Source organism: Zalophus californianus, chromosome 2 (assembly GCF_009762305.2).
Source record: "Zalophus californianus isolate mZalCal1 chromosome 2, mZalCal1.pri.v2, whole genome shotgun sequence".
Classification (NCBI taxonomy): domain Eukaryota; kingdom Metazoa; phylum Chordata; class Mammalia; order Carnivora; family Otariidae; genus Zalophus; species Zalophus californianus.
Window position 1 is genome coordinate 62,452,923 of NC_045596.1, and position 19,855 is coordinate 62,472,777.

General features: G+C 35.8%; 1 protein-coding gene across 5 annotated transcripts in view; it reads left to right on the top strand.

Moving 5' to 3' along the window:
- The window catches only part of MRPL1 (mitochondrial ribosomal protein L1), a 106,521-nt gene that overhangs the window by 41,586 nt on the left and 45,080 nt on the right, over positions 1-19,855 (top strand). For all 5 annotated transcript variants that reach the window (XM_027598925.1, XM_027598929.1, XM_027598926.1 and 2 more), the window contains exon 7: positions 11,401-11,507. In XM_027598925.1, coding sequence (XP_027454726.1) covers positions 11,401-11,507 — 107 coding nt within the window. The remainder of the gene's footprint in view (positions 1-11,400; positions 11,508-19,855) is intronic.

Sequence of the window (19,855 nt, forward strand, 5' to 3'; positions counted from 1 at the left end):
TATGTATTTTTTATTATGTTAATCACCATACATTACATCATTAGTTTTTGATGTAGTGTTCCATGATTCATTGTTTGCATATAACACCCAGTGCTCCATTCAGTATGTGCCCTCTTTAATACCCATCACCAGGCTAACCCATTGCCCCACCCCCCTCCCCTCTAGAAGCCTCAGTTTGTTTCTCAGAGTCCATGGTCTTTCATGGTTCATCTCCCCCTCTGATTTCCCCCCCTTCATTTTTCCCTTCCTATTATCTTCTTTTTTTTTTTTTAACATATAATATATTATTTGTTTCAGAGGTACAGGTCTGTGATTCATCAGTCTTACACAATTCACAGCGCTCACCATAGCACATACCCTCCCCAATGTCTATCACCCAGCCATGCCATCCCTCCCACCCCCCACCACTCCAGCAACCCTCAGTTTGTTTCCTGAGATTAAGAATTCCTCTATCAGTGAGATCATATGATACATGTCTTTCTCTGATTGACTTCTTTCGCTCAGCATAATAACCCTCCAGTTCTATCCACATTGTTGCAAATGGCAAGATTTCATTCCTTTTGATGGCTGCATAATATTCCATTGTCTGTATACACCACCTCTTTATCCATTCATCTGTCAATGGACATCTTGGCTCTTTCCATAGTTTGCCTATTGTGGACATTGCTGCTATAAACATCGGGGTGCTCATACCCCTTTGGATTCCTACATTTGTATCTTTGGGATAAATACCCAACAGTGCAATTGCTGGGTTGTATGGTAGCTCTATTTTCAACTTTTTGAGGAACCTCCATACTGTTTTCCAGAGAGGCTGCACCAGCTTGCATTCCCACCAACAGTGTAGGAGGGTTCCCTTTCTCCATACCCCCACCAACATCTGTCATTTCCTGACTTGTTAATCTTAGCCATTTCCCCTGCTGTCTATCTTCCCGAATATCACCTTGGATTCACTTCTCCGCACGTCCTACCTTCCAGAAAGTGGTCGCTTTTCTGTTCAGAGGGTTGCTGCTATTCTTTTCTTCTCCAATCTCCTGTTGAGTTCGTAGGTGTTCAGAATGGTTTGATCCCTATCTAGCTGAATTCCTGGGACCAGACAAAATTTAGGTCTCCTACTCCTCTGCCATCTTGCTCCTCCCCAGTGTAGGTTTATTTCTGAGCTGTCTGTCCTGTTCCATTGATCCATGTGTCTGTTTTTGTGCCAGTACCATACTTTTCTGATTACTACAGCTTTGTAGTATATCTTGAAATCTGGGATTGTGATATCTCCAGCAGTGTTCTTTTTTTTTCAAGATTGCTTTGGGTATTCATGGTCTTTTGTGGTACCATACAAATTTTAGGAGTCTTTGTTCTACTTCTGTGAAAAATGTTGTTGGTATTGGTAGGTATTCTATTTAATCTATAAATTGCTTTGGGTAGTATGGACATTTTAACATAATACTTAATTTTAACATAATATTAATTCCTTCAGTACATGAGCATGAAATATCTTTCCATTTGTGTCATCTTCAGTTTCATCCGTGTTTTATAGTTTTCAGTCTTTCACCTCTTTGGTCAAATTTATTCCTAGGTATTTTATTCTCTTTTGGTGCAATTGTAAATGGGATTATTTTCTTAATTTCTCTTTCTGCTACTTCATTGTTAGTATATAGAAATGCAACAGATTTATTTATATTAAGTTTGTATCCTGTAAGCCTACTGAATTCACTTATTTTTTTAAAGATTTTATTTATTTGAGAGAGAGGGAGCTAGCATGAGCAGGGGGAGGGGCAAAGGGAGAGGGAAAAGCAGACTTCCCACAGAGTGCAGAGCCCAGTGTGGGGCTTGATCCCAGGACCCTAAGTCATGATAGCTGAAGTCAGATACTTAACCAACTGAGCCATCCAGGCAACCCTCATTTATTACTTTTAATAGTTTTTGGTGGTCTTTAGGGTTTTCTGTATAGTATTATATCATCTGCAAATAGTAACAGTTTTCTTCTTCCTTACCAATTTGGGTGCCTTTTATTTATTTATTTTTTTTCTTGTCTGATTGCTGTGGCTAGGACTTCCAGTAGGTGTTGAATGAAAGTGGCAAGAGTGGTCATCCTTATCTTATTTCTGATTTTTGAGCAAAAACTCTGTTTGTCACCATTGAGTATAGTGTTAACTGTAGATTTGTCATATTTGACCTTTATTAGGTTGAGGTATGTTCCTTCTATATTGATGTTGTTGAGAGTTTTTATCATAAGTGGATGTTGAAATTTGTTATTGTTTTTTCTGTATCTATACTAAGATAATCAGATGATTTTCATCTTTCATTTTATATTTTTTGTTGTGGATGTGTATTTGGTTCCTCTTGTTAGAGTATGAGCATTTTTTGGTTTTGTTCACTATTTTATTTCCATGGTCTAGAGTAATATGTGGCACATAGTGGAACTCAACAAATATTTGTACAATGAATGCACATTTAATGCAACATTCAGTTGATAGTAGATACAGCATTAAATTAATCAACTGAGGGGGCGCCTGGGTGGCTCAGTTGGTTAAGTTGCTGCCTTCGGCTCAGGTCATGGTCCCAGGGTCCTGGGATCGAGCCCCGCATCGGGCTCCCTGCTCGGCGGGGAGCCTGCTTCTCCCTCTCCCACTCCCCCTGCTTGTGTTCCCTCTCTTGCTGTCACTCACTCTCTCTCTCTCTCTGTCAATTAAATAAATAAATAAAATCTTTAAAAAAAAATAAATTAATCAACTGAGGAATGAATTATCTACAACTTACAGATTTTTTTGGATTAGAATAATTGTATGTACAGTTATTGAGTATCTACGTCTCAAGTCTTGAGTGTGGTGAGTATGAACAAGACAGATGAGGTCCTTACTGTCACAGAACTAACAGTTTTTGTTTTTTGCAGCAGGCAAACTGGTTTAATTTAATATTTAATCATGCTCAGATTCTCTAGTCAAACAAAAGAACAAAAAACAAAACACATACCCCCAAAACTTTTATTTGATTTAGCTATCCTTTCTAGCTACGATCTTATCTTTTCTGTTGTTTTATACAAAGTTTTCTAAACAAGTGGTCTTCACTGGTTGGGTGTCTCCATTTCCTTACCAAGTGTTATTCTTTCTTACATCCTCCTTTCTTGTAATTCAACTAAAATGTTGCTCTCAGTAATAATCATCAGTCTTTCTTTTACCACATTCAAAGATCTCTTCTTAGAAGTTTTTTTTTTTTGTTTCTTGAGACTTTATTTTACACTGTATGATCTTTACCTCCTTTCTTACTAACTGGTCCTACTTGGTTTGGAAAACAAACTTTGGCTGTCTTGTTTTATTCTACTTCTTCCCTATGATATTCTTGGGTAAAGAAGAAAAGAGAGTATTAGGGTGAAATACCTGATCATATAGTTTAGTACTGATTATGTTCATTATGGAAATTGATAGAATTAGAGGAAGAGAAAGGGAAAGGAAGAACGAGGAGAGAAGTAGAAGAACATAAAGGTACAGAGAAAAGAGAACGTGAAGAAGAGAGCAATTACAAAGCAGTAAGGGGCTAGCAGAGGCTTAGAAATAGCAGTGAAGATTTAACATTGGGCTATATTGAAAAGCAGAATAGAATAGTAGTTAATATAAACCTCTCGGTCTTGGTTTTATCACTTACATTGACCTTGAACCCGTTTTTTAACATTTTTGTGCCTCTGTTTATTCATCTACAAAATGGGTTTCGTAATAACATCTCTCTATAGTGTTTTTGTTATAGTGTATGTAAGAGCTTAGCACAGGCTGGGTGATAAGTACATAATATAAATGAACTGCAATTATTATTGACTCCCTACAATTTAGGTACAAATACCTAAGGTAGCTACTTATTCTTTGCAATTAATTTAGGAGTATTCATTCTTTTTCATGCCTTCGTATATCATTTCTACTTTCATAGTTCATTTATTGAATAAGCACATAACAGTTGAGTACCTACTATGTGCCAGGCAGTACACTTAGTACTGAGGGTTGAAAGATAAAAAGATAGTTCCCATCTTTAAGGAGATAAAAATTGAGAGGCGAGAGAGACAAGAACAAACTGCTGCACTAAAATGCAGAAAGTGTACGAGTGTACAGTATACAAAGTGCTGAGAGAAGTGAGGGACTACTTTGTAGAATCAGATTATATAAAGAAGATAGCAGTTAAGTTGAGAGGTTAAGCATGAATAAGTATTTTCTTTTCTGACATGCATGGGGAGAACATTCCAGGTAGAGGAAATGGCCTATACTAATGCACAAAAGTATGAGAAACTCAGTTCTGTGTTCAGGAAATTATAAATACCTTTCTATCATTTGGCACATAATATTTTATCAGATAGTGGTGGTCAGTGGGGTTAGACAGCAATAGGCAGTGGGCCAGATCACCAAGGGCTTTGCGTGACGTACTGTGGAGATTAGATTTTATCCTTTATGCAGTTAGGAGCCATTGAAAAATGTTGCTCAGAATAATGATGTAAGATTTGCATATTAGAATGACTATATGTGGGAGCTGTTTAAGTGACAGCGTGGTAATAGGGAAATGATGAAACTCAAACAGACCAGTAGGAGGCGAATGCAGTAGTCTAAAAGATGAATAAGGACAGAATTTGAGCAGTGGCAATGAAGACAGAGAGGAGGAAAGCTGTTGTGGGATATTGAGAAGGCAGAATGAACAGGAGTTACTGATTAGATGTGGGAGGTAAGGGAGAGGGAGGAATCTAGAATGATTCCCTGATTTCTGTTGTGAGTAACCCAGTATAAACTATGAAACATAGAGGAGGTAAAACAGGTTTGGGCATGATCATAATATCAGGTGATGGAGGGAAGATGGAGTTAGGCTGGCACAAATTTATTCTGTTTTCCTGGAAGTCAGTATTAAGATAAAGTAGGTTGTGATAAACAAATATGCACATTGTAATCTCTAGAGTAAGTAAAAAACATATACAAAGAGATGCAGGTTAAAACTCAGTAGAGGAATAAAAAATAAAAAAGATATACTAAAATATTTTTGTTTAAAAGAAAAGAAGGCAGTAAAGGAAGAATAGAGGAACATATGAGATGAGACAAATAGAAAACACATCAAAATAAAGACCTAAATCTAGCCATATCATTAGTTTTGTTAATTGGAAATGGAATGAATAAACATTCCACCCAAAAGGCAGAGATTATAAAACAAAGAAAAAACAATCCAATTATATGGTGTTTACAGGAGACACACTTTATATTCAAACACACAAATAAACTGAAAGCAAAATGATAGATAAAGATATACCATGAAGGGCACCTGGGTGGCTCAGTCAGTTAAGCGTTTGCCTTCAGCTCAGGTCATGATCTCAGGGTCCTGGGTTGGAGCCCCACATTGGCCTCCCTGCTCTTCAGGGAGCCTGTTTCTCTTTCTCCCTCTGCCTGCCACTCTCCCTACTTGAACTCTTTCTGTCTATCAAATAAATAAATAAAATCTTAAAAAAAAAAAAAGATATACCATGAAAATAGTAAGCATTAGTGACCTGGATCGACTATATTAATACCAGACAAAATAGACTTTTGAGACAAGGACTGTTAGGAACAACTTTATGCCAATGAAATGGGCAAATTTCTTGTAAGACACAGGTCACCAAAGTGTCTAGAAATAATAGAAAATCTACATGGATCTATATCAGCTGAAGAAATTGAATTAGTAATTTACAGCTTCCCACAGTGAAAAGTTCAGGACCACATGACTTCTTACAGGTGAATTCTATCCAACATTTAAGGCAAAAATAATACCAATCCATTAAACCTCTTTTAGAAAATAATGGGGAAGGAACACTTACCAACTTATTTTATGAGCTCAGCAGTACCCTGGTATCAGAGGTAGACAAGGATATCACAAGCAAACAAAACACATGAACATAGAAGCACAAATGCTTGACAAAATATTAGCAAATTGAATCTGGAAGTATGTTTTTATGTATATATGTATGTATGTATTAAAGGTTAGTAAACATTAGCCAAGAAGATTTATTCTAGGATTACAAAGTTAGTTTGACATCTGAACGTCAATATAATATATCATGTTAATAGAATAAAGGAAATAGACCTTAAGATCGTCTCAGTAGATGCAGGGAAAACATTTGACAAAGTCTAATAGCCATTCATGCTAAGAACTCAGAATACTAGAAATAGAAGTGAACTTCCTCAGCCTGACAAAGCACATCTATGAAAAATCAATAGCTCATATCATTCTTAATGATGAGACCATTAAGACTGAATGCTTTCTGGGCGCCTGGGTGGCTCAGTTGGTTAAACGACTGCCTTCGGCTCAGGTCATGATCTTGGAGTCCCAGGATCGAGTCCCACATCGGGCTCCCTGCTCAGCAGGGAGTCTGCTTCTGCCTCTGACCCTCTTCCCTCTCGTGCTCTCTATCTCTCATTCTCTCTCTCTCAAATAAATAAATAAAATCTTTAAAAAAAAAAAGACTGAATGCTTTCTGCCTAAAGTCAGGAACAAGGTGAAGATTTGTGTTCTCACCACTTATGTTCAGCATTGTATTAAAAGTCAGTGAAATAAAGGGCATACATATGGGAAAGGAAGAAATAAAACTCTTCATGCCCAGAAGTAGGATTCTAAGTGAATTCTTTTTTTTTAAAGATTTTTTATTTATTCACTTGAGACACAGAGATAGAGAGAGCATGAGCAGGGAGAGAGGCAGAGGGAGAGGGAGAAGCAGGCTTCCTGCTGAGCCAGGAGCCCGATGTGGGGCTCCATCCCAGGACCCCGGGATCATGACCTGAGCCGAAGGCAGATGCTTAACCATCTGAGCCACCCAGGCGCCCTAGGTAGTGAATTCTAATAAGTGAATTTAGTGAGGTTAAAGTATTTAAGATCAATACACAAAATCAACTGTATTTCTATATCAGCAATAGCCAATCAAAATGAAATTTATAAAACAGTTCCATTAATAAGAGTATAAAAAGTCAAATAAAGGAAAAATAAATCAAAATAAGGAATAAATTTAACAAAAGATGCAGGACCTACTTAGAGAAAACTGCTAACTGTTGCTAAAAGTATCAGAAATACCTAAGTAAATAAAGGTACATGGCATTGCTGTGGATTTGAAGGATAATATTGTTAAGAGGGATTTTTCCTACATTTTGTACAGATTTAGTACAGTCCCAATCAAGCTCCCAGAAAGCTTAAAAAAAATTTTTTTTTGGAAATTGACAAGCTTATTCTAGTATATAAGTAGAAATACAAAGGACCTAGAATAAAAAATGTTTTTAAAAAGGAAGAACAGAATTGGAGGACCTGCATTAGCTGATTTAAGACTTTAGTCTATAGTAATCAAGACAGTGTGGTACAGCATAAGGATGGATGTGTATAGATCAAACCTTGAGAGGTAAAAAATAGACCCAAGCCTAAGGGACAATTGATTTTTGACAAAGGTACCAAGATTATGTGGGGGAAAGAACAGTTTTCAGTGAATGTTTCTAAAATAACTGGATATCCCTTTCCTCCCATCAAATACAAAAATTAATTAAAAGTGGATCACAGATCTAATTGTAAGGGCTAAAGCCATTAAATTCTAGAAGAAAATTTTCTGGAAGAAAATCTTTATGGCTCTAGATTAAGCACAGATTTCTTAGGACACAAAAAGCATGAGCCATAGAAGAACTTGCTAAAATGGAGTATCAATATTAAAAACTTGGCTTATGGGAAGACACCACTAAGAAAATGAAAAAGACAAGCCACAGTTTGGGGTAAAATATTTGCTACATATTTATCTGACAAAGGACTTATTTCTAGAATTACAAAGAACTCTTACAACTCAGTAAAAAGACTATTTAAAAAAGGGGCAAAAGAACTGAACAGGCAGCTTACAAAATAAGATATACAATTGGCCATTAAGGACTAGAAATGATGCTCAACATCTTGGTCATTAGGTAAATGCAAATTAACATCGACAAACTTTGCTTATAAGACAAAGAGGTAGGAAAAGGAATATGTAAAGTCAAAGAAAGATTTTATTTGTTTTGGGATGGAATTGGCCTGAAAACTCAAATGTGCATCATTACCCCCAATCTATCACTTTTTTTCTTGTTTCTTATTCTAACTGTATACACACTATATATTTTTTTCAATCCTCCATCAGAACCTTCTCTTCAGTATGTTTTAATGAAAAACTATTTCTGTTTTCTTCCTAAGCCCTAGTCTTTCACACTCATTATTACAATGTCACTATGAGATCAGACGCAAAATTATGAAGTCATTTATTCATTCTTGCAGCAAACATTTGTCCTTTGGTACTCCTGCTAATTACCTACCTGCATCTAGACAGAGATATCAAGTAAGTGATTGGAGATCATGAGAGAGGTTGTGGCTAGAGATGTAAATTTGGCAGTTCTTGGTGGATGAATTGTTTTTAAAGCCATGTATCTGGATGAGATTGCTTAAGGTGTGATTGAGTAGAAAGAGAAGTCAAAGACTGAGCCCTGCAGTAGTTTAATCTTTGTAAGTCACCTAGGTGAGCTGAGGGTGAGGTGGCTCAGCCAACAAATTGAGTGGAACAGCCAGTGAGAGCAATGTTTCAGAGGACAAGTCAGGATATTTTAGGGAAAAGGAGAGATATACACTGAACTGCTCTTGATAGGTCAAGTCAGAGGAACATTGAGAAATGATTAATAGATTTGTCATTGTGAAGGTCATTGGTGACCTTGACAATATTATTTTCAGTGGATGATAATCTGTTTCAAGTAGATTTAAGAGAAAATGGAGAAGTAGAGAAAGGATAGACAGCTGTTTTGAGAACTTAAACTCTTAAGGGAAGTATTGGTCACTGGAAGACAATATGAAGTTGTAGACTTATTTTAAAATAAGATGGGAGATTTTATAGCAAGTTTGTAAGCTGGTGATGATGATTTAGAAAAGCATGTCTAAGAAAATTGACGGTGTAGTAGAGAGAAGGGAGGGGTGGGATCCAGTGCACAAATGAAGAGGGTTGGCCTTTGCTGAGAGCATAGACTCTTGATTCACCATGACAGAAAGGAAGGCATTGTGGTTAACATAATTCTTGAGCTCTCACTATGTAGAAGGCACTATTCATGAGAAACAAGCTTAAATAGAGACATAAATGATTTAACCAGGTTCCCGTTTTTTTGTATATCACTTTTAGCATTTACTGTTTTATTATACTGTTTTCATACTGTTTAATACTAGTTACATCAGAATTTGATACTAAAAAAAGGTAGCATTTTTTTAGTGGTAGTTCCATCTGCAAGTCCCTTTTCTCCCCATCAATTACAATTAGATTGTAAGCTTCTTGTGGATAATTGCTTTCATTTACAGTGACGTGCTCCTGAGCCATACTGAACAACTCCCGAGATGATCCTTGACAGTAATATATGCTGAAGATATACTGTACTCTCTATATAATGAGATCTTCATGTTGACTTATGGGAAGAATTATTGGAGACATATTAAGAGTGGTGTGTCTTTAGTAGCACATTCTTTATTGTCTATTTTACTCTTCAAATAATATTTTCTATGTACAAAATTGAAAAATTTTCAAGTTAAGGTATGTTGTCATGAAATATTAAAAACTTGTATTTTTGTGTATTAAATTTGAGTTAAATGTTAATGACTAAAAATTTGGAAGGTACGGTTTATTTTTGAAGTCTTCTGTGTGATCTGTTGAAAATTCTTAATTTTTACCTTGACTTCATTTTTCTCCTTTCTATATTCAGTTGTACTTCTTTTGCTACCATAATGGAGGACAAAGTGACATTAGAATCCAAAAAATTGAGTTTCTTTTTTTTCTTTAAATTTTTTATTGTTATGTTAATCACCATGCATTACATCATTAGTTTTTGATGTAGTGTTCCATGATTCATTGTTTGTGCATAACACCCAGTGCTCTATGCAGAACGTGCCCTCTTTAATACCCATCACCAGGCTGACCCATCCCCCCACACCCCTCCCCTCTAGAATCCTCAGTTTGTTTTTCAGAGTCCATCGTCTCTCATGGTTCGTCTCCCCCTCCGATTTACCCCCCTTCATTCTTCCCCTCCTGCTATCTTCTTCTTCTTTTTTTTTTCTTAACATATATTGCATTATTTGTTTCAGAGGTACAGATCTGTGATTCAACAGTCTTGCACAATCCACAGCGCTCACCATAGCACATACCCTCCCCAATGTCTATGACCCAGCCACTCCATCCCTCCCACCCCCCACCACTCCAGCAACCCTCAGTTTGTTTCCTGAGATTAAGAATTCCTCATATCAGTGAGGTCATATGACACATGTCTTTCTCTGATTGACTTATTTCACTCAGCATAACACCCTCCAGTTCCATCCATGTCATTGCAAATGGTAAGATCTCATTCCTTTTGATGGCTGCATAATATTCCATTGTGTATATATACCACATCTTCTTTATCCATTCATCTGTCGATGGACATCTTGGCTCTTTCCACAGTTTGGCTATTGTGGACCAAAAAATTGAGTTACAATTCTTAACTCTTTTTTCATGCCAGCTTCTGTAGCCATTTATGCAGTAATGAACTGCCTCTATACTATCAGTCACTGTGATTATTATTTCTACTGCTAAATCTTGTGACTTCTAGTTCCTTTCCCTTTTTTATGGTAAGGCAGGTCAGGTGAGTTTCACATGAAAGTAGGTAAAAACTTCCTAAAAGATTTCAAGACTGTACTGTTTGCTTTTATCACAGAAAATATTATAGATTTAATTTGTCCGTAAGTTTCTAAAGGGTGATAAGCATCATCCTTGCATAAACTTACTTACTGATTTTCTATTAGTGTGCAACAATATTACCACAAATTTAGTGGCTTAAAACAACACACATTTACTATCTCATAGTTTCTGTATATTAGGAATGTGTGTACACCTAAGCTGGGTCCTCTGCTTCATTGTCTCATAAAGCTTCAATCAAGGCATCAGTCAGGGCTGTGGTTTCATCTGAGACTTGACTGGGGAAAGATCCACTTCTGGACTCATGTGGCTTTGGGGCAGGATTCAGTTCCTTATAGGCTGCTGGGTTGAGGGCATCAGTTTCTTATCTTGGGGCCCTTTTCCTATGTCAACTTAAAACATTGCAGCTGCTTCTTCAAAACCAGTAAAGAAGAGAGTCTCCTCCAAGATGGGCATTACAGTTTTATGTAATGTAATCACGTGCATGTAAACATCCTGTCTCTTGGTTAGAAGTAACTTGCAACTCCCATCCACATTCAAGAGGAGGGGGTCACAAAAGGGCATGAAAGCAGGAAATGAGCATCACAGAGGCCACTCTAGAAAGTCTGTCTGCTACAACTTGTTTGCTATATCTTAATACAGGATGAATGTTTCTCTTATTCAGTAATTTTTGTTACTTATTTATTTGTAGTGATAACTGGATTTTTAATTTTTCTAACCAGATTCCATTGGCCGTGACATCCCCAAAATGCTTGAATTATTTAAAACTGGACATGAAATTAAGGTAGATGAAGAAAGGGAGAACTTTCTCCAGACCAAAATAGCAACAGTAAGTTACAATGGAAATTGTTATTAAATAACCATCTTTTTTTTTTTTTTTTTGCTTGAGTGACTGACAATTTATAATATGCCAGTCCTTTGAACTTGTTCTTGGCACTAACATCAGGAGTAGCACTAAATATACAGAGAGATAATTTCTTTTTATTCTGTAGATTGAACTCATAAATTTTAATGGTATTTGAGAATTCCTTCATGTGCCACTCAGTGATACTGTATTTTGTCTTATTTGATTGTTCTATGTATGTATTTTTTGCTCTCTAATATTCTAAGTTTATTGAGAGTAGGGATAGATCTTGTACATCCCCTGTGGAACATTGCATAATGCTGAGTGCATAGTAGGTATTTAATGCTACTATACTGGAATTGAGTAATTTGCTTTGTTTTTATGAATTGTTTTGATTATCCCTGCTTGGGTTTTAAAAACTGCCTCCTTATAGAAGATGCTGGAAATCAACTCTCAAAGCTATTTTTTGGACTCTGATATAGATATGTCAGGTTTATAGGACTATGTTTTTAGATATATAGTTATTTGCTAATATCTTCTTTATGCTGAGGAATCTCTAAAATACTTTTTACTGTTCAGTAACCATAGGAATAATAGTGATATATATAATAAAATTTAAACAGTGCCTAGCAAGTGCCAGGCACTATTCTAAACATTCTTCATTTCATATATTCTCTCTCTTAATCTTCAACACTATGAGAGGACAAATTATCATCCCCATTTTATGGATGAAGGCCAAAGAGGTTAAATAATCTTTCCAAAGTCTCACAGCAACTATGAGGCAGAATAGGTATTTGAACGTTGGCAGTCTTTTCAGGAGTCCAGGCTCTTTGCCCAAAACCATCTTGCCTCAGGCCTGGAATTACTTGAATAGCTGTAATTCCTCTTCCCATCCTGCTCTTAGAGGATTTCTGCATTACAGCCCCCAGCTAGTAGTCCAGGCTAATTGAGCTATGCCTACTATAGATCATCAGAAGTAGAGAAAAGGTACTTAGCTAGTTTTATGGAAGGAAAACTTGCTTTAGAAAGAGGGCAAAACAATGTAATCTAGTCAGGGATTGGGAAAGCCCTCATTGCTGTCATTACATCAGAGCTTGGCACCAATTGTGTGGCATTGTGTTCTGCTAAAATCTGATGTTGTACTTTCCTTATTTCCAAAAGGCCCTTGACAGTGCTTCTTGTTTGTTAGGGATGAAATGTAAAAAAACAAAAAAAAAAGGAAATTTTAAGAAAATATTATAAAGCTATAAGAGTCTTAGGTTTGAATACCTGTTCTGCTGCTTATGGGATGGCAGACTTTAAACAAGTTTCTTAATGTTGTGTCTCCAATTCCTGAGTTATCGCATTTACGTAGTAATATTTATTTCACAATGTGGTTTTGAAGATTAAATAAAAATTTGAAATGGTAGCAGCAGTTGTTAGTGTTTTTTGTTTTTAGAGATTCATTTTATTTTATTTTAGAGAGAGGGGGAGGGGCAGAGGGAGAGACTCTTCAAGAAGATTCCCCACTGAGTGGGGAGCCCAACACAGGGCTTGATCCCACAGCCCATGAGATCATGACCTGAGCCAAAACCAAGTCGGATGCTCAACTGACTGAACCACCCAGGTGCCCCATTGTTACTGTTTTGGTTGGACTTTTGGGGACTACAGGACATCTTTGTAAGACTATTTCTTTTCAGCTGGATCTTTTCTTTTGGTTAAGTAATATTTTCCGTATATTCAGGAGTTAATAGTTTATATGGATCCTGACTCTGTATAAGAAACTGTGGCATCTCATTTATTCTTCTCAACAAATACCATAGTTCTTAAGTGATTACATGAGCTCCAGGTCAAACTACTTGTATCATTTAGAGGTAGAATGTTTTTTCTTAATGAAAAATAAATTAATTTCTGTGTTTAAGAGAATCTTGTTGAATACTACTTAAATATTATAGTATTATATAGTATAGCAGATTAAGAGAGTGGATTTTAGATTTATACTCTCTGGATTCATACCCTAGTTCCGGATTGGAATTGTGTTCCCTTGCTCTCTGAGCCTCAGTTTTCCCCCATTCCCCATTTCCCCTAAATGCAAAATGAAGTTAATAATGATGCATATTTTCTAGGCTAGGAAGGAGTAGTTGAAATAATGACTATAAAGCAGACTTCTACTTCTGGCTAACATGGAGTAATAGGGACCTGATTTACTCTTTCACCTAAGATAATCAGCATTACCTTGATACCAAAATCAGGCAAAGAAAGATACAGTCCAGTATCATTTATGAAAAATAGATGTTAAAATTATAAACTAAATTTTAGCCAATGGAATCCAGCAGTATATATGAAAAAAGGATAACATGTCATCACCAAGTAGGGTTTATCCTAGGAATACTAAATTAGTTTAACATTCAATGATCAATTGTTAAATTTCACCATATTAACAAACTATAAATCAAAAGCTGTCTGATTATCTCAGTAGATACAGAGAAAGCAATTGACAGAATCCAACATTCATTCCTGATTAAAAAGTCTCAGCAAAGTAGGAATAGAAGTTAATGTCCTTAACCTGATAAAAGGCATCTAAGAAAAACCAACAGTTAACGTCATACTTAGAGGTAAAGACTGAATACTTTCTTTCTAAGACCAGGAGCAAGTTAAGGATATCCACTTTAACCACTTCTGTTCAGCATTGATCTAGGGATTCTAGGCAGTGCAATCAGGCAAAAAAACAAGGCATCCTGATTAGAAAGGAAAAAGTAAGATAGTGATTATTCACAGACGATATAATCTAACTACTAAAACAAAGAAGTAAGTTAAGGTTGCAGGATACAAATATACAAAAATCATTTTTGCTTCTATATAACAGCAACAATTAGAAATTAAATTTTTTAAAAAGTTAAAATTTAAAAATAATAATTTATAGTAATATCAAAAATAAGAAATACTTAGAGATAAATCTGACAAAAGATGTGAAAGATCCATACACTGAAAATTTCAAGACACAGTTGAGGGAAATTAAAGAAGATCTAATAATTGATGAGGTGTACCATATTTATAGGTCAGTAAATCCAATATTGTTAAGATGTCACTTGTCCCCAAAGTAATGTATAGATTTAGTACATTCTTGATCAAAATCCCATTTAGCCTTTTTTTTTTGTAGAAACTAGCAAGCTGATTCTGAAATTCATATGGAAATACAAATGTTCTAGAATAACTAAAACAACTTCAACAAATAGCAAAGTTAGAGGTCTACCTGATTTCAAGATTTATAAAGCTACAGTATTTAAGACACTGTGGTATTGACATCAAAAAAGACAAAATGATAATGGAGTAGAATAGAGTCCCAAAAATCAAAACAAAATGTATGTGGACAACTGATTTAAAACATGTTGCAAAGTCATTTTTAATGGATAAACATTAAGTCATTTCGAGAAATGGTACCAGAACAATTGAATATCTATATATAGTAAAATAAACTTTGACCCATAACTTCATACCACATATAATTAGCTCAAAGTGTATCAAAGACCTAAACATAAAGCCTAAAATTATAAAATTTGTGGAAGAAAAAGTTGAGTTAGGGAGTGATTCTTTTTTTTTTTTAGATATGAAATGAAAAGCATAGCATGATCCACAAGAGAAATTGATAAATTGCACTGTATAAAAATTTAAAGCATTTACTCTTTAAAAGACATTGTTAAGATAAGTCACAGACTGGGATAAAATATTTACAAATCATGTAACTGATAAATCCATAATATATAAAGAGCTCTTAAAGCTCAGTAATAAAAAAACCCAGTTTTAAAAATCAGCAAAAGATTTGAACATACCTCACCAAGGTGTGACAAACACATGGCAAACAGAGGACAAATACTTTGAAAGATGCTCAACATTATTAGTTGTTACAGAAATACAAATTAAAATCACAGTGAGATATCACTACACATCTATTGGAATGATTAAAATTAAAAAAGACTGATCCATAGCAAGTATTGGTAAGGATGTGGAGAGACTGGAACATTTACACTACTCTGGCAGTGTAAAATGATACAACCTCTTTGGCAAACAATTTGGCAGTTTAAGAAATTTAACATCCAGGAGTGCCTGGGTGGCTCAGTCAGTTGGGTGGCCAACTCTTGATTTTGGTTCAGGTCATAATCTCAGGGTCCTGGGATTGAGCCCCACATTGGGCTCCACACTCAGCGGGGAGTCTGCTTCAGGATTCTCTTTCTCCCTCTTCCCCTCCTCCCACTTGCTTGCTCATTCTCTGTCTCTAAAATAAATAAATACATCTTTAGAAAAAAAAGCAATTTAACATCCACCTGCTAGATGATCCATTATTCCACTTTTAGATATTTATCTAGGAGAAATGAAGACATACGTCCATACAAAAACTTATGAACAAATGCTTATAACAGATTTATTTGTAATAGCTAAAAACTGGAAACATTCCACATGTCCATTGACAGGTGAATGTATAAACAATCTTTGTTATATCTGTGTAATAGAATATTTTTTAGTAATAAAAAATAATTGATACATGCTTTAACATGGATGAATTTAAAAATGATTATACTGAGTGAAAGCCAGAGGAGTACATACTGTATGATTCTATTTATATAAATTCTGGCAAATACAAACTTATATAGTATCATTAATGTATAGTGAAAGAAAGCAGACTGGTTATTGCTTTGGGCATAAGTGGATAGGGAGGGGTGGGAAGGAGGGATTACAAAGGAGCACATGGAATTTTGGGGGTGATTGACATGTTTGTTATTTTGACTGATGAGGTTTTCACGAGTATATGCATATGTCAAAACTTAATAAATTGACACTTTAGGAATGTGCAACATATCCTGTGGAATACCATTCAGCAATGAGTACTATGGATGCCTGCTCTGATGTGGATGATTCACAAATCATAATGCTTAGTGAAAAATCAGACATAGAAACCACATATATGTGATATCATTTATATGAAAAGGTAAAACTATAAAGACAAAAACTAGGTGAGTGGCTGCCTTGGGCAGGGGTTGGAGCAGGAAGTATAGGCACTAACAGTAAATGCATGAGAGATCATACTGGGGTGATGAAGATATTTTAAAACTGAATTATGGTGATGGTTGCACAATCTGGTAAGCTTACTACAAAATCAAGAAACATAAATTAGAAAATGGTAAATAATATGATATGCAAAATATACCTCAATCAAGTTAAAAATGTTCAGTGTGTCAAGTATACCCCAATATAGTTATTTAAAAAGGAATAAAAATGTGTTTACAGTTGTATCTAATGTAAGTATTACATGAATTTTATTTATAATTATCAGAGATAACAAAGATTTTAAAACAAAGTAATATATCTTTCTCAAAAGTTTGAGATTTCTATGAGTGATGTTCTTCTTTTTTTTAAAGATTTATTTATTTGAGAGAGAGAACACAAGCAGGGGGGTGCAGAGGGAAAGAGAATCCCCAAGCAGACTCCCCACTAAGTGTGGAGCCCCACATGGGGCTTGATTCCAGGACCCCGAGATCATGACCTGAGCCAAAACCAAGAGTTGTTTGCCCAACTGACTGAGCAACTTAGGCGCCCTGAGTGATATTATTCTTACTATACAGTTGGAAATATTGAAGATGTTGGGTTTTTTGTTCATTTGTTTTTGCCACCTGTGTGATATGAGGACTGGATTTAGAAGGAGTATGCAGATGAAGGAGCACTGACAGTATTACATACCTATTAGGGGTTCTTAGTTTGGTACGTAGAAGGTAGGAAGGTATCTAGATCAGGGGTCAAAAAACTATAGTTCGTGGGCCAAATCCAATTGCTGACAGTTTTTGTACAGCCCATGAGCTAAGAATACTCTTTACAACTTTAAAGGGCTGTAAAAAATAAAACAAAACAAAGAATTTGCTACAGAGATTATATGTAGCCTGAAAAACCGAAATATTTACTCTCTGGCTCTTTAGAGAAAGGTTTGCTGACCCCTGATCTAAAAAGTTTTTTTTTGGAAGAGTGAAATGTATTAATTTTGTGTTTCTATCTGCCTGTAGAAGAGAGACTGTCGTACTTCAGTTAAATTGTTTTGGTATCCCTTGTTACGATTCTCAAAGGGTCTGTACTGCCACATGGCTTCAAGATCCAGTTCTAGTATCGATGTAATATAAAATTGATCTTGATTAGTTTAATCTGGCTTTCCTTCTGTATCAAAGGGATGAGTACAATCAGTTGAATGATCTTTCTTAGTTATCTGACTTGAAGATTAGTATCTTGGGTATTAGAACTCAACCACTAATGCCCTTGTATATCAAACCTGTACAAATGCTCTTATAGCCAACCAGTATCTAACATTTGGCAGCAGTGTTACTTACAGGTAAATTAGTTTTGTTGCTGATCTTTCCTACCATTTATGTCTATAATTTACATATTCATGAGATTGGCTATGACTGCATGCTGTCAGATCAAATGCTCATATCAGTGAAAATGCCATTTATTTTTTTTTTGAAAGAAAATATGTTTTTATATATTTATTTCTTTCATTTGTGGCTAAATATTCTTTATTTTTTATTATTTTCAAGTTTTTATTTATGAAAATGCCTTTTAAGTGATATGTTGAACATCATGCAAACACAATAGATTATCATTGCTATATTTTATTTTTCAGTCAGCTGACTGTCAAGTAGTCACCATTTATTTTTTCTCAGCATGAAGGATATGTTGGTTGGGATAAAAGTAAATTGCTAAGTGACCAAATTTAAGGGAAAGATTTTAAACTAAAAATAAAAATTCACAGGGGAGAAAAACACATTTAACTGGACCCTAACTTACTTTAAAAATTATGGTTCTTTCCATGAAAAAGAGATGAAACTAAGGTAGATCCTCTAAAAACTTTGAGACATTAATTATGTACCTGGCTAGCCTGGCTAGTATATATATTCTAAATAGCAGTTCAATTTCAGATAGTAATTTGATAATTTTAAAATGATTTTTCTGAGTTTATAATATAGAAAACAATATATAATGTTCACATAACTCTGTTGACACTTTTAAATTTTCAAATTAATATATGCACTTGGTTAAATTCAAGCAGTTTACAAAAAGGATACACTAAAGTCCCTCTCCCTGCAATGTTTTCTCCTAGAACTTTTTTTTATTGTTATGTTAATCACCATATATTACATCATTAGTTTTTGGTGCAGTGTTCCATGATTCATTGTTTGTTCATAACACCCAGTGCTCCATGCAGAACGTGCCCTCCTCAATACCCATCACCAGGCTAACCCATCCCCCTACCCCCCTCCCCTCTAGAACCCTCAGTTTGTTTTTCAGAGTCCATCATCTCTGATGGTTCGTCTCCCCCTCTGACATACTCCCCTTTTCTTCCTCTCCTGTTATCTTCTTTTTCTTTTTTCTTAAAATATGTTGCGTTATTTGTTTCAGAAGTACAGAACTGTGATTCAACAGTCTTGCACAATCCACACTGCTCACCGTAGCACATACCCTCCCCAATGTCTATCACCCAGCCACCCCATCCCTCCCACCCCCAACCACTCCAGTAACACTCAGTTTCTTTCCTGAGATTAAGAATTCCTCATATCAGTGAGGTCATGTGATACATGTCTTTCTCTGATTGACTTATTTCACTCAGCATAACACCCTCCAGTTCCATCCACGTCGTTGCAAATGGCAAGATCTCATTCCTTTTGATGGCTGCATAATATTCCATTGTGTATATATACCACATCTTCTTTATCCATTCATCTGTCGATGGACATCTTGGCTCTTTCCACAGTTTGGCTATGGTGGACATTGCTGCTATAAACATTGGGGTACACGTACCCCTTCGGGTCCCTACATTTGTATCTTTGTGGTAAATACCCAGTAGTGCAATTGCTGGATCGAACGGTAGCTCTAATTTCAACTGTTTCAGGAACCTCCATACTGTTTTCCAGAGGGGTTGCACCAGCTTGCATTCCCACCAACAGTGTAGGAGGGTTCCCCTTTCTCCACATCCCTGCCAACATCTGTTGTTCCCTGACTTGTTAATTTTAGCCATTCTGACGGGTGTGAGGTGGTATCTCATTGAGGTTTTGATTTGGATTTCCCTGATGCCGAGCGATGTTGAGCACTTTTTCATGTGCCTGTTGGCCATTTGGATGTCTTCTTTGGAGAAATGTCTGTTCATGTCTTCTGCCCATTTCTTGATTGGATTATTTGTTCTTTGGGTGTTGAGTTTGATAAGTTCTTTATAGATTTTGGATACTAGCCCTTTATCTGATATGTCATTTGCAAATATTTTCTCCCATTCTGTCGGTTGTCTTTTGGTTTTGTGGACTGTTTCTTTCGCTGTGCAAAAG